The 14,717-nt window shown below is 39.9% G+C and overlaps 1 protein-coding gene across 3 annotated transcripts in view; it reads left to right on the top strand.

Moving 5' to 3' along the window:
• Positions 1–8,272: 8,272 nt before the first annotated feature.
• The window catches only part of ltk (leukocyte receptor tyrosine kinase), a 65,868-nt gene continuing 59,423 nt past the window's right edge, over positions 8,273–14,717 (top strand). For 2 of the 3 annotated variants that reach the window (XM_037747099.1, XM_037747098.1), the window contains exon 1: positions 8,273–8,543. In XM_037747099.1, coding sequence (XP_037603027.1) covers positions 8,492–8,543 — 52 coding nt within the window. In that variant the 5' untranslated portion in view covers positions 8,273–8,491. Of the gene's footprint in view, positions 8,544–9,468; positions 10,012–14,717 lie in introns of those variants that run through there. The other variant, XM_037747100.1, reaches the window with a different exon arrangement.

Here is a 14,717-nt window from a genome sequence, read left to right as displayed (position 1 = left end):
TTGTCAGGGCATTAAAGGTGTTATCAGTCGCTATAAGCACCATAGATATGGGTCAATAGGGGCCTACTACACCCAATAGTAGGTTTTATCATCTATTGAGATGATAGTTCACCGAAAGAAGGTATAAAAGAACACAACAGTGACTTCTAGCGACCGTAGTAATGGAGACCGGAGTTTGCATCCTGTGTGAAACCAACAATGTGTAGTTGTCTTTGTGTTCGTAGTTATTTTAACTCAAAACCCAGTGTCTTTCCCATAACTTAACTGAGTTTTTTTTTTTTAACCTAAACCTAAAGTTGAAGTTTTATTGCCTAAACCTAAATAAGTTGTAGTTTTGTTGCCTAAACCTAAAGAAGTTGTAGTTTTATTGCCTAAAACCAAAGAAATTGTAGTTTTGTTGCCTAAACCTAAATAAGTTGTAGTTTTGTTGCCTAAACCTAAAGAAGTTGTAGTTGTGTTACCTAATCCTAACTGTTTTTATTACCTAAACGTAAAGAAGTTGTAGTTTTATTGCCTAAACTAAGAAGTTGTAGTTTTGTTGCCTAAACCTAAAGAAGTTGTAGTTTTATTACCTAAAGCTAAATAAGTTGTAGTTTTGTTGCCTAAACCTAAAGAAGTTGTAGTTTTATTACCTAAAGCTAAATAAGTTGTAGTTTTGTTGCCTAAACTAAGAAGTTGTAGTTTTGTTGCCTAAACCTTAAGAAGCCTTTTTGTTTGGGTTCAAAATGTGATGATTCATTTCGTTTTATTTTCATGTCAGAACGTGTTGCTTTTAAGTTTCACTTTCACTTTTACAACATAGTAGGCCCTTATTGACCCACATCTATGGTGCTTATAGCAACTGATAATGCCTATTTAATGGCCTAATAACAGTTGAAACGGGTGCAGCATCACCTGAAATAACCTGCATGTTGTGGCTTCATTCTGGTCTACTTATCTAAGAAAAACTTGTTAAATGGTGAATAACATTTGAAACCTTTTCTGTCTTTTCTTTTCTCTACTTGAAAAAAAATGTCCATTCACGTCAGAATCAGTGGGCTGTAATTGTAACTTGTGCATTGTTTACGCAGCAGGGTTGCAACTTCACCGGCAGCAGTATGCTTTTCCCTTCACCAACAATAGCCATGAAATGTAAGTAATAAGTGGAGAAAAAAAAACACAGACACAAACATAATTTTGATCTCTACTGTAGTTTCTCTCTTTTTTGAGATGCAGCCCACGTATGTTGTCTTCTTGGATTTCTGTAGAAATCTGCAGCTTTTTGGCAAAATCTGACGCCATTGTCTCGTTTTCGATTTAGAAATCTTGTGATTGATTTGTGAAGTGATTCTCACAGCACACAGGTGATCAAAGGTAGCAGTTGGTATTTTAGCTTTGAATAGCATTCACATTCTTGATAAAATGACGTGGAGACACTGGATGCTGAAAGGCTGTCTTGTAATTCAACATCAGATGTAGCAGAGGGGCAGTTTGAGATGATTCATTGGTCAAATTTAGCTGAGGCTTTGACTATGAATATGAGGCCGACATCATGATCAGTGGTTTGCACTTATTGAGCTCTGTAGAAACCACTCTGTGGAAATCTCTTTTGCTGGCAGATTTGAGCTGAAAACAGGATGCCCGGATGTTGAGTTAAGAGACACTGCAACAATTTCTGAAGCCAAACATGTCCACAACAATGGACACTATTGCCCTCAGCCATGAATTAAATCTCCATCTCTCTATCTTCCTTCCTTCCCCGGCCACTTTATTAGGTACACCTGTTCAACTGCTTATCAATGCAAATATCTAATCAGCCAATCACGTGGCAGCAACTCAATGCATTGGGGCATGAAGACAAGGTCGAGACGATCTGCTGAAGTTCAAACCAGGATGGTGATTTACTGGGATTGATCATGCACAACCAGAGCTACTTCCAGCAGGATAACTTACCATGTCACAAAGCTCAAATCATCTCACAGTGGTTTCTTGACAATGAGTTCTTTGTACTCAAATTGCCTCCACAGTCATCTCAATCCAACAGAGCACCTTTGGAATGTGGTGGAACGGGAGATTCACATCATAGACGCGCAGCAGACAAATCTGCAGCAACTATGTGATGCTATCACGTCAATATGGACCAAAATCTCTGAGGAATGTTTCCAGCACCTTGTTGAATCTGGCAGAGAGAATCGATATTTCTTGTGCTTTTATGTATAAAAGCACAAGAAATATCGATTTTCTCCGTTGTTATTGAGATAATATTTCAATGTACCTACATGAAATGTTTCTGTAGGCACATTCGAGTTAGAAGGTCACCTATTTCAACCCTTGTTTTTTGCAACACCTCTGGGTTGAACTCACTCACCTCAGCCTTTCAGAATGAAAAGGAGTCTCTCCTTTGCAATGTCACATAAGAGGATTAGATGAAGAAAATGTCTTCAAAGAGCCCTCCGGAGAGTTTATTCAAGGCAGCAGCAGGTTTGTGAGTACACCAATACTTAACGACAGATATTTATTCTGACTTCTAATTTTTCAGTATTTTGTATTAGTTTGTTTGCATGTTACAATAATGAAACAACATGTGTTCAGTCAGAGATAAGCCAGTCATGTCCTGAACCCCTGCAGAGTCTGTCAGTCTGTGATTGTCTGAGACAGGTGTGCCAGAGCAGAGCAGAGCCTCACCGGCTGCATGCCATCCTGCAATCAAGACTACTCAGCTCTGCCATATCCACCTTGCTAGATCGTAGCTCCTGTTCAGTCAGTCCTTCTGTTTCTCATCTCCCTGTATTTCCGTCTGCTCTGATTCCTGTCATCCTTACCCTGTTGAATCCCCACTCGACTCAGCTACACTCCAGATTCCCTTTGGACCAGCTTGGCTCAGTTTCCCTCTCTCTCTCTCTCTCTCTCTCTCTGGAGACCCATCTCAGATCAGTCCCGGCTCTCCTTCTGCTCTGTTGAGTCCTGGCTGAAATCCATTCCCTTATTTCCTGCAATAAAACATCAATCTCCAGTCTCTTGCCTCTCTATGTCTTTCACTCAGCCATAACAAAGTCATGCTTGGCTGTTTCATCTTTGCTTTACAATCCTTAGCTCATTCACCAGCTGGCTATCAATGTCCAATTTGCGGGTGCACGACCATTATAACCTGATACCTCTCACTATTATTATTCTGCTGATAGGCCACTGATTCAAACAAGATTTAATGTTCATGTATGTGTTTGTTAAAGGATTCTTTGTGAGCTCCCTCAAAGAGCAAAGTCTTTCCCACCAAATCTGTAACCATTTGCTATAAATGGTTAATTCACTGAGGTGTCTCTGACTGAAATAGGAAGGTATAAAACAGAACTGTCTTTTGTCTCTCAAAAACTGATGAGAAGAAAACATCTGTGGGTTTTGAGCTCAACTAGTCGGGTTCCCTGAACCTGTGGAAAATACTGAATACTGAATTATAAGATTTTTTTTTTCCAGTATTGAACAGTTTACAGAGAAGAGAGTCAGACAAGTTGGGAGTGTGAAAAACATACAACAAAGCCAGTTTGAACCTCAGGTTCTCTTTGGTTCTTCAGCTTGGACTGCAGGCGATCCATCTTATCTTTACACAGTCTGACACATTGGATGTACACTGTGGGTATAAGCCTGCCATTGGCTGCATATTTCACGCAACATTCTTCTATTTTGCAAGGGCGCCATCGCTGCATCCTGTGTGTAGCGCCTCCCAAGACGATTGTCATTGGTTTAAAGAAATATAAATAAGGCAGCCAAAACCCCGCCTCCTCCAGTGGACCACCATTATTTCTCAAAAAATGTGAACGGTAGTCAACGGCGAGAGACAAATCATTTTTTGATCCTGTTTGGTCCCGGCTTGAATCACACATATGATGTTCGTCAATTTAAAAGATAATTTTGCAAGTCAAGAAAGTCGCAGTTTGTTGTGTTGTTGAAATATCAGACTGTGAAAATACGTAATTTGAAAGACTACACCCCCAAGAGACACATAAGGGACGTCTCTCTCTCTGAATCTACGATGTCTTGTGTGTTTCCTACTGGGATGTACTCACAGGAGCAACGGGTCTGATCGTTCTTTCACTTCCCAGCTGATAAAAAAGACCAGGAGTCGCTGGATAAAACACATCAGGTAAGATAACGTTTCATCTGTGCGTGGAACATTGGCTAGCTGGTGTTGGTGACGTATATTGTGCGAGACGAGAGATGTAGTTCACTGAGCTGTTTCACACAAAACTAAATTATACTACAACAAACTCCGACTTTCTTGACTTGCAAAATTATCTTTTAAATTGACAAACATCATATGTGTGATTCATGGCGCAATTCAAACAGGATCAAAATATTATTTGTCTCTCGCCGTTGACTACCGTACATATGTCTTTCCCAAATAAGGTCTCATGGGGTCCACCGGATGGGGCGGGACTTCGCCTCTCTACGCCAGAATAATAATCTGAGAGCCAGACTTTTTGATACCTTCAAATGAAACTCGTGAGCTTGTGTTTACAACATGGGAAGTCGTGTACACGATATGCTTGGCTTTCAAGTGGTTAAGTCGTGAGAACGCCGCTAAACAACAGCAATATTAACATTACTGTCGGCGTTTAGACGAGGCCGTTAGGAATATCAACATTTTCCTCAGACATGTTATAAAATTACAAAGAAAAATAAACGACTAAAATTGCATTATATTAACTTATTGTGCACCGAAAAATGTACTTCCATGGCCTCCGCCATTTCTGACAACGTCAACAAACACGTCACAAATCGTAAACTCTGAGCTTTCAGAAACTTTCCACTTACGAGGTCGTGAATACGACAAGAGGGGGACGATCATATGGACTCTTCTTGTGAACACGGTAAACACAACCTCATTTGAAGGCACCATTTGTCTCACAGCGCTGTGGAGATCTGATGTGGAGGTCTGGTTATGCGTGACTAATGTTTACATAAAAAGTCTTAAGAGCCTTTTAATAGGCAGAACACATGGCATGCATTGAACGAGCCTGTAGCACCTGTTGTCTCGTCTATGAGTATTCTCCATTTGCTCAACATAATGAAACCTCTCCTGATGGACCAGATTGGCTCTTGAAGTCTTTGAGAGGACGACCCTTCAAAGTCAAGTCCTGGTGCTTTCATCAGCCACAGTCACAATTTACAGGAAGAAGCTACTATCCTTCACGGCCACCCTCACTTTTGCTGTCACTCTGCAGTGTCAAGCGGTCTGAATGAGGGGTGACAAACATGATTCTCAAGCTGCCGCTGATTGACAGGTTCACAGATGAACACAAAGGTACTGCGGGCGGATGAAGCAAGCCTTGCATGATTGAAGTACCAAAAAGGTACGTCCATTTGAAGCAGGCATTGCATTAAATGGATAGCTCGGGTGTTTTTGAAGTGGGGTTGTATGAAGTACTTATCTATAGTAGATGTATTATTTACAATAGATGATGGTTGGTGTGCCCTCAGCCCTCATTTTGTTGATACATACAACCCCTCTTCAAAACACCCATACTAACACTTTAAGAGAAAAACAACCAAGAAAAACACTTAAAGGACCAGTGTGTAACATTTCAGGGGATCTGTTAGTAGAAATGGAATATAATATTCGTAACTATGTTTTCATTAGTGTATAATCACCTGAAACTAAGAATCGTTATGTTTTTGTTAGCTTACAATGATATCTAAATAGGGACAGGGTCCTCTTCACGGAATCCGCCATGTTGCTCCGCCATGTTTCTACAGTAGCCCAGAACGGACAAACCAACCTCTGGCTCTAGAGAGAGCTGCAACAACACCAGTAGATGCTGCCAAAACCTACACACTGTCCCTTTAAGAAAGATAGATAAGCAATAATTGTAATACAGAAATAAAGAGAATGTATTCAAATATGATGTTTAGAGAGATGTGTGAACAATTCTCACTTATATATGTGTTATTTATACTTGTTTGCTCTCGCTAAAAACAAAGTTAAAAAGACATGAAAAAGCATCTAAAATTCTGCTTGATGTGAATTCACCCTTCACTTATCAAATCAACAAGAAAGCATATCTCCGTACAAACACTGCTGCATGTTTAGAGTTAACAAAATGATTATTACATGGTTGACATGGTATCTGCGTCAACATCTGCATCGTTAAAGTAGATCCCAGAAATCCACAGTTCACCAGTTATTCATCTTGGGTGCAACATCTCGTCATGAGCGAACGTCTGCAGTGGTCTACTTTGATCTTTGCTCAGCACAGAGGCGGCGTGTGTTGATCTGAGCCGTTAATTAGAAACACACGGCAGCACATACATGATGAAAACATGAATGTTTGGAGTACAGAACACCATTTTTCGCACCATGAATTAAAATGCTGATATTAAAGGGCGGTGGTGTAAAGTAACAATATGGGGAAGTAACTCAAAGTATTTCCATTTTATACTATCTTACTCCTCTAAGTTTGAGAGGGACTTTAATTTGACAGTTATAGTTACTCTGTAGATTAAGATTTTATATACAAAACATTAGTTTATAAAATGTGATGTATTTTTTGTTACAGATTAAACTACCCACATATTTATAAAGTCCTTAAAAGGACTTCACCTTGACCAGCTAAAACATTAAAATGTTGATTATACACACAATGAATTCATAATAACAACAAGCCTAGAATATAATAGTTGCCAGTTTATTAGGTAGCTAAAACTATTGCAGTCTAATAAAACAGTCCTGCAATCTGTCATCTAGCATCAATGATATAGACGGGGTAGACCTTTAATTGTACATTTGTATTTCTAGGTCTACACTTATGGTTATTATTTTATTGTTATCTTTTGTAGGGCTGTCCAGAACACCATTTTTGGGGCTTCGAAGCTTTGGTGAGAAATATTCTAAGTATTCAAAGCTCTGCTCCGTGTGCAGCAGGCTTTCAGCACAGAGCAGCACACAGCTGCTTCTCAAGCCTAAGGGCCCTATTTTAATGATTATATGCTATTTTTGCATATAACTATTAAATAATGTTTATAATAAAGTAATTTTCAATATATTTTTAGGTAAATTTGGGGGTAATTTGGCAGTATTTCCAAAGAAATTTCAAATAGGTTGGTCCTAATTATCACCTAATTACCATGAAATTTATATACGAAGCATTCGAATAGTGATTTGGAGTTCGATTATAATGGCAACGGTCAAAGCTTCGAAGCATTCGGGTCAGCCCTAATCTTTTGTTCATTTGGCTGGATAATGATAATATGATCATTTTCATCTGCTGTCCCTGGCAACATGTTAAAAACGCACCACAAAAATAGTACAGAACCATCCATCATCTGCAACCGATTATCCCGTTAGGGGTCGCGGAGGGGCTGGAGCCGATCCCAGCTGACATTGGGCGAAGGCGGGGTACACCCTGGACCGGTCGCCAGACTATCACAGGGCTGACACATAGAGAAAGTCAACGATTAACCTAACCTGCATGTCTTTGGACTGTGGGAGGAAACCAGAGAACCCGGAGAAAACCCACGCTAACACGGGGAGAACATGCAAACTCCACACAGAAGCTGGATTCGAACCTGCAACCCTCTTGCTGTGAGGCGTCAGTGCTAACCACTGCACCGTGCAACAAAATAGCACAAAAGTTCTTATAAAATTGTTTGTAATAATAATTTGTATAATATAATATAGTATTATATAATATAATATAACATAACATAATATAATATAATATAATATAATATAATATAATATAACATAACATAACATAACATAACATAATATAACATAACATAATATAATATAATAAGTGCTACTTTTACTTGAGTAGGCTAAAGGATCTGAATGAGTATAACAATGCTCCTCGGTCTCTGCTCTTTGCTGTAATGATTAAAACTTCATCTTTATTCTTAATGGACAAGCTGGTGTCTCCACCAGCAGCTGGAGAACAGAGATGAATGAATGAATGAATGAATGAATGAATGAATGAAAGAATTTATTTCGAACATAAAAATAAATAAAAACAGATACAAAATAATAACAAACAAAACAAGAGTAATAGTGTCCGAAAAGGAGTAGGTAGAAGTAATACTTATATTTCCCTATACCCCTTTCTCACCTCTCCTCTAATATAAAACTGCAAGAGATAAAACTCTTTTGAGAGCAAAAAACTGAAGAGAAAATGAGTGTCTTTAGGACCAGGAGCCTTTATGACTGGTGACTAACACCCAGTGAGAGAGAGAGAGAGCAGAGGGGGTAAAGAGAGAGAGAGAGAGAGAGAGAGAGAGAGAGAGAGAGAGAGATGGGTGGGGGTTGTCGTCACTGGAGGCTGCAGCAGCATCAGCATCACTGGAATGAGTAACAGTGCGCAACTTGGAGAAACAACTACACTGTCCGGAGAAGAAGCGCATGTTGTGTGTGTCCGTTTATAGCTTCAGGAGCCTGTTGGTGAGCGTATTCATGAGGACGTAAAGGTGAAGAAAACTACTCGGACTCTCTGTGGACCTGCCGAAAAAAAACCGGGAGCCAGCCATGGATTATATAAAAAACTACAACACTCATCTCTCCATCGTCATTTTGATAAGTAAGTAATTCACTTTTTTACCTCAATTGGTGTTTTTTATAAACGTTTATAAATGTTTAACACCCCCCCTCCTTCAGTCATATTACTTTATTGTTTCTTTAAATTATTAAATTAACCAAAATAATAAATAAATAATAAAATAATAAATAATACATTAAATAATAATAATAATAATAATAAATATAATAATAAATTAAATAAATAAATAATAAATTAACCAAATTGTCAACATGTTTCTGTTCAAATGTAGTGAACATTTTTAACCAAAATTTTCAGAAATTTAGTGCGTTTTCCATCCACTACTGTATACTATCATTGGGAGTTAGTACATCAAGACAAACCACTAGGTGGCTAATTGTCCAGTCAGGTGCCATTTACAGGCTACAACTACAGAAGAAGACGCAACGAGATGATGAAAAAAAGAGCTGCCTTCGTCCGAAATCGCAGACTCTGCACTACATACTCAATAATGTACTATTGTTCAACATGTGTGAATAAACAGTAGTATTCGGACACACTTGAACAGTAATTTATGTCGTCACTTCCTGATGAGAGCCTGCTTTTGCGGTTGGAGACGTGTAACCATGGTAACCCGTATCAACCCTAATGTGACCAAAACGACGGTTTGTGAGAATCAAATTCTTAATTAATTTTAAATATATATTAACTTATATATATATATATGTATAAAAATCTTATACTTACAGTTAAAGTGAAACATAATTGATGTTACAGAGATGTCAGTCAACGTCTGTTATGACCGTTGTCGTCCCTGCCGCATTGCCTTGTGGGATTTATATATATTGGAGACGTGTAACCATGGTAACCCGTGTCAACCTCATCATGTGACCAAAACGACAATTTGTGAGAAAAAAAATCTTAATTATTTTAAAAATATATATTAACTTCTATATATATTTATATATAAAAAATATTATACTTACAGTTAAAATTAAGCATTATTTATGTTACAGAAAAAAACGCCTCCTCATATATGATGTTTTCGTCTGCTGCCATTTTTCATCTCTTCAGTGAACCGGAAGTTTCAGTGTAACGGTAACGGTCACTACGGTAACGGTTAGTCACTTGTTTCATGTAGCTAGCTTATGTCATGATTTAATTGACTAACTTTGTCGCATTTTTATTAACTTTTCCACTTCAGCCAAGTGTAAAAACTTTTTAGGTATATTTTCAGTTTTGTCCCTGATTTTTGGCGCAGTTTTCTTTCATAATTTTCCGCGTTTCCCCTCAGTTTTTAATGCGCAAATTGAAAATGCGCACTTTGGTGGATGCAAATACATGTCATAGTAATTAACTGCTGCTGTTCAGCTGCGCACACCACCGCTACTCCGTGTGGGATTGTGTCACTACAGTGAAAAGGGATCACCAGTTGATCATGCAGTCCAGTAATTAACCTGAGCCCGTTGCAGTTTGATTTCATCTCTCCAGAGTGCCTGTCATGGTGCCTGTAAGTATACAGCAACTCTCTCTCTCTCTCTCTCTCTCTCTCTCTCTCTCTCTCTCTCTCTCTCTCTCTCTCTCATTTCCATGCACAACACCAGAGGTGTTTTCATTTCACATCCACTTTGAAAAACGGCATCAGTCCAGGTGTCATATTCTCTTGAGGCACACTTGAGGGAATTTGATTTACATTCATTTACACTGCAGCACGACTACAAGACTTGGCAAGAAACTGGCTCTGCTTACTGCTCTCTTAACAGTTAGTGGGGTTTGCAGGAACAGAATATCGTATATAGTGTATGTTTTGATGTTTATAGAAACAAAATAACAGAGGAAACTGTGACCTTTCTCGTGGCTTGATATTTAAGCTCGTAGCCTAACGGAAAAACACATTTATTAAAGGGACTGTTTGTAAGAATCAGAAATGCTTGTTAACAGCAACACCTGTGGCCGTTAAGTCAACGAAAGTCAGCGTCGGGCTCGCGCTTGTGCTCGCTCTAAATAGACATGAACGAGCATCGATCAAAACAGTGAGGCAACACACGTCAGCCAAAACCACAATATCTCTATATTTCACCTGCTTGGCAGTAATGTTAGCTGACCAGACGGAGGTCTGTCCATGAATCAATGCTGATCCTAGTGTTGGCTTTTCCTGCTTCAGCCTCCCGACCGCGGCCTGAGGGAGACACCGGCAACCGGTCGGAGACAATAACGTTTCTTGCTGCGGTGCCCCGTCACTTCATAAGACACGGTAAAAAGCCTCTGTTGGTCTGGAGGAGCTGCAGCATTTATTTCTGCACAAACGTCCACTGTATGCATGTGAGAGTGGAGCGAGATGAGTGAAGGCAAGCAGGCGGAGGAGCAGAGGAGCAGAGGAGCAGAGTACAGCAGAGACTCCGGCCCTGGAGACCAAAGCTACGGTCTCCCCCGCGTCCTCCAACTGCGGCCAACACTGTTTAACAGACGGGTTTCACTAGATATAACTTTGAGGTTTTGGTGCTCCCGTGTAGTTTGTGTTGGAGTCTTGTCTGAACAGCGTAGCCACACGCGAGCGCGCATATGCGAGCGCGCATTGGACACCAACCCGGTTTGATTTATATGTGTAAGAAGTTACAAACAGTCCCTTTAACAGTAATCAGCACATAAAAAGGTATAATTATTTACAGTTTCTATTCACTTTGAAATCCCCCATCATTATATTAAAAATATTGTTGTATAGAATCCAAATTACATTGTTAACCGAAAGAACATGTTTATTTGTGCTCCTTGCTTACCACATCCGACCACGCTTAATGTCATATGAATGGAGTGAGTGTTTACGACTGGCAGAGGCATGTCATGTGGAAAATGAAATTATGATGAGCTCACTTATGGCTTATTGGCATCACTTCATCTGGCTTTAAATTCTCCCATGGAGCACACAAGTTCACTTTTTACTTGTTAAGGCCTGATTTAGATCACCTGCTTATTTCTGATCGCTACCCAAGTTCTCATGCCAGTGCTTGTTTTTCAGGAAACCGTCTGGTAAATGCACATGTAGTCTGTGCTGTTATGCTTTGCACACATGATCTTGAATCTGCTGAATATGGACTTCATGCAAGAGGCTTTCCCAATAAGATTCTTATCTTGCTCTTCTTTCTTATCTTATTTCACAAGTATTCAGCAACACCTCCTTTTCTTTTACAAAAGAGAGTGCATCTCTTGGCTTGTCCCGTCTTGGCTGCACCAGTGTAAGTGGCTCTTGCTGCAGTCAATCCCAGTGACAGGAGAAAACCCAGGGTGAGCTTTGCCAAAACTCACAGTATTATGTCAGACTCCCCTCCCTCTCTGTTCTTGAGTCGTCTCCAGCATGCAGCCTAGTTTAGCAGCAAGAGAGGTACAGTTCTTTCATATGTCTCTTTGAAATTACATTTAAATACTACTAATTTGCAACAGCAAATTATGTTTCACAGTAAGCGAAATGTAGTGCCGAAATTACGTTTTACTTATAAACCGAATGAGGCAATGTTTTGAATGAATGTAGATTCAAAAAGTGCAAAATGTTCACACAGAACCTATCTGCAAAATCTTAATATATACACTTCATGCCTAATTTATACTTATGACGAAAAGATTGCTCAGAGCTTCCACAGAGATGGTTTGGGGAGTTCGCAGTGAGCTGCATAGAAGCCCCGCGCACATCCCGAGAAATCTGACTATGCGCCAGGTACTGCGAACGCTGCAGAAGTTTGATTGGACATCAGAGCTGAGAGGGGGCATTTTCGGACATGTACTTCACAACCATTACAACAAAAACAACCTTATTAATTCTAGGAACAGGAGCTCCTCCTCATCATCCTAGTCTTCCATTTTTTTCCCAGCCATGGAGTTATCTTGGGCCATCTTACAAAGGATTTCAAAACCACGGGTCCAAATCAAAAAGAAATTAAATGCTACCCGCAATTCACCACATTACTAAGTATACCTGGCATGTACGAGAGGTGCCCGCACAGAACGCATAGGCGCGCAGCCGCAGGAGTATAAATCAGGCATTAGCTATACCTATGCTGGTAGCGGCTCCTGCATGATCAGACCTTTCTATAGTTATGTTTAGGCACTCGCTGTACTTGATTAAGGTTAGGGAAAGATTATGGTCTAGGCTAAATATTGAAAAAGAAAGCCCCTTTTGTTTTGCATGAAAATATTCCTTTTCTGACGTCTGTTGCAGGGCTGTGTTGCTGTTCTTCTCATCATGCGACCTCTCATATTTATTGTGCCGCTCACTCAGGAAGTGGACTCGGTGAAATTTTACAGGGCAATCCACCCACAGTACTTTTTCTAATACGTTAAGGTAGGGCTGTCCTCGACCAAAGAAATCCTTAGTCGACTAACACTCATACGATTTTGTCGACTAATCCATTAGTTGATTTTAATTTATTTAATCAACAGATCTGTAAAACTAAGTTTCTCTACAAAGAATCACACAAAAGCACCACTTTAAATCTTGTGTTTACCAGAGATGTGCTCATAAGTTTCTTGCAAATTAGTCATTCAGCATGAAAAAAGCCTAAAAAACGACTAATCGACTAAAGTAATCTTACTGGACTAAGACCAAAACGACTGATTAGTCGACTAATCAACTAAGAGGGGGAAGCCCTACCTTAAGGTGCCAGTATACTCCATTAAAACAGTTTGATTCCTCAAGAAACACATTTTTAATGTGATGTTTGAGCATCTGGTCCAAAGGCAATGTTTCCAAATGAAGTGTTAATGGAAATGATTCCTTTATTTAACGTTTTATTGTTGTTTGTTACTATTTTGTCCTGAAATTATAGCAATTATAGCTCCTTTTGTGGCTCATTTAAACCTTTTGGAATGCTGATTAAAAACAAAAGTGGAAGAACTCTCCACTAACATCACATTTCTCAGCAGTCAGCAGGGCTTGCTCGCTGTTATAATAGCTAGATAAATGCAATGCAATCACTTTGGGCCATTGTATACATTGTGCAGCCTGATGTTGCACAGTAGATACACTGGAGGTATTAAAATCGCTGTTTCAGACTCTGTTAACTGATCCCTTATCCCCTCCTCTAACAGCTTTGCCAAACACCAGGTGGCATCTTTGGCACAGAGGAGAGCACAGCCAAAATGCAACTATGCCATTAATCAAGAGAAAGCGCTTCTTTTCACACACTGACTTACATGCACACAATAATTTGTTTTTTGCCCTAAAGGCCCAGACACACCAAACCGACATCAAAGAACTAGCAGCAATGAAGACTGACCGTTGCATCGCCTCACATCACCTGTGTCGTGGCTAAAAAGCTGCGCTCGAACACATCGCAAAGACTACAGTCAATGGCCAACTACCATGTACGTTCTGTGCCTTCGTGAGATTAAATAATGGTAGTCCGTATTTTTCATTCAAAAAAGGGAAACACAATAACCTGTGTTATGATGCATAGACGAAACAAAGCGGCGTTTGCCGCCCATTTTCACACCACTCTCATCACTTAGCTTCATTCCAGATGACCGTGTCGTTTCTCTTCACGTGTACTGATTCGTTTAAGCTGAACAGACAATCGGAGTGATTTCTCTCACTGACGGGCTCCGCCGCCGATTCAACATGCTGACACGGGCAGACTGGAGTGGACGTTGCGGGACACACCGCAAAAACTAGGCCGACAGACGCTCACCGACGGCCCCAAACTGGCTTGCTGTGTCAGGGCATTTATTCTGAAAAAGTCAATATTCCTGCAAAGCTATTTACATGGCTAATGAAAATGAATATTAACGCAACTGGTGGCGGACCTGTTCGATCGTGCAAAAACAGCCTCCCTCTTTCATGCCTTTAACCACCTTTTTGTTGCGATATTTGCGCATATCCAAAAACCTGTTGATATCCAAGTCTCTCATAATGTTTAAAAGTAGGTGTGTTTCTCCTTCCGACCAGAAATGTGGGCTTTTCTTTTGGGGATGCATCTCTGCAAACTGTCAGCTTGTTGGTTTGTGTACAACACACAAAACTGGACGTAAACAAGCAAGAGGCCGTATATGTCGCAAACTGCTGTAAAAAACCCAATTCAGACGCTTATTCCGAATGTGCTGTATACATTTTCCAAAGAATGCTCCTAAAACCTGAATAATATCGACATATCCCACGTCTTAATCGGAAAATGCTACATTTGTAATAAGGCCGGATTCAGAATATTAGCGTGCATGTAAACGTAGTCA

The sequence above is a fragment of the Sebastes umbrosus genome, chromosome 16 (assembly GCF_015220745.1).
Source record: "Sebastes umbrosus isolate fSebUmb1 chromosome 16, fSebUmb1.pri, whole genome shotgun sequence".
Classification (NCBI taxonomy): Eukaryota; Metazoa; Chordata; class Actinopteri; order Perciformes; family Sebastidae; genus Sebastes; species Sebastes umbrosus.
This window is presented reverse-complemented; position numbering and strand designations above follow the sequence as displayed.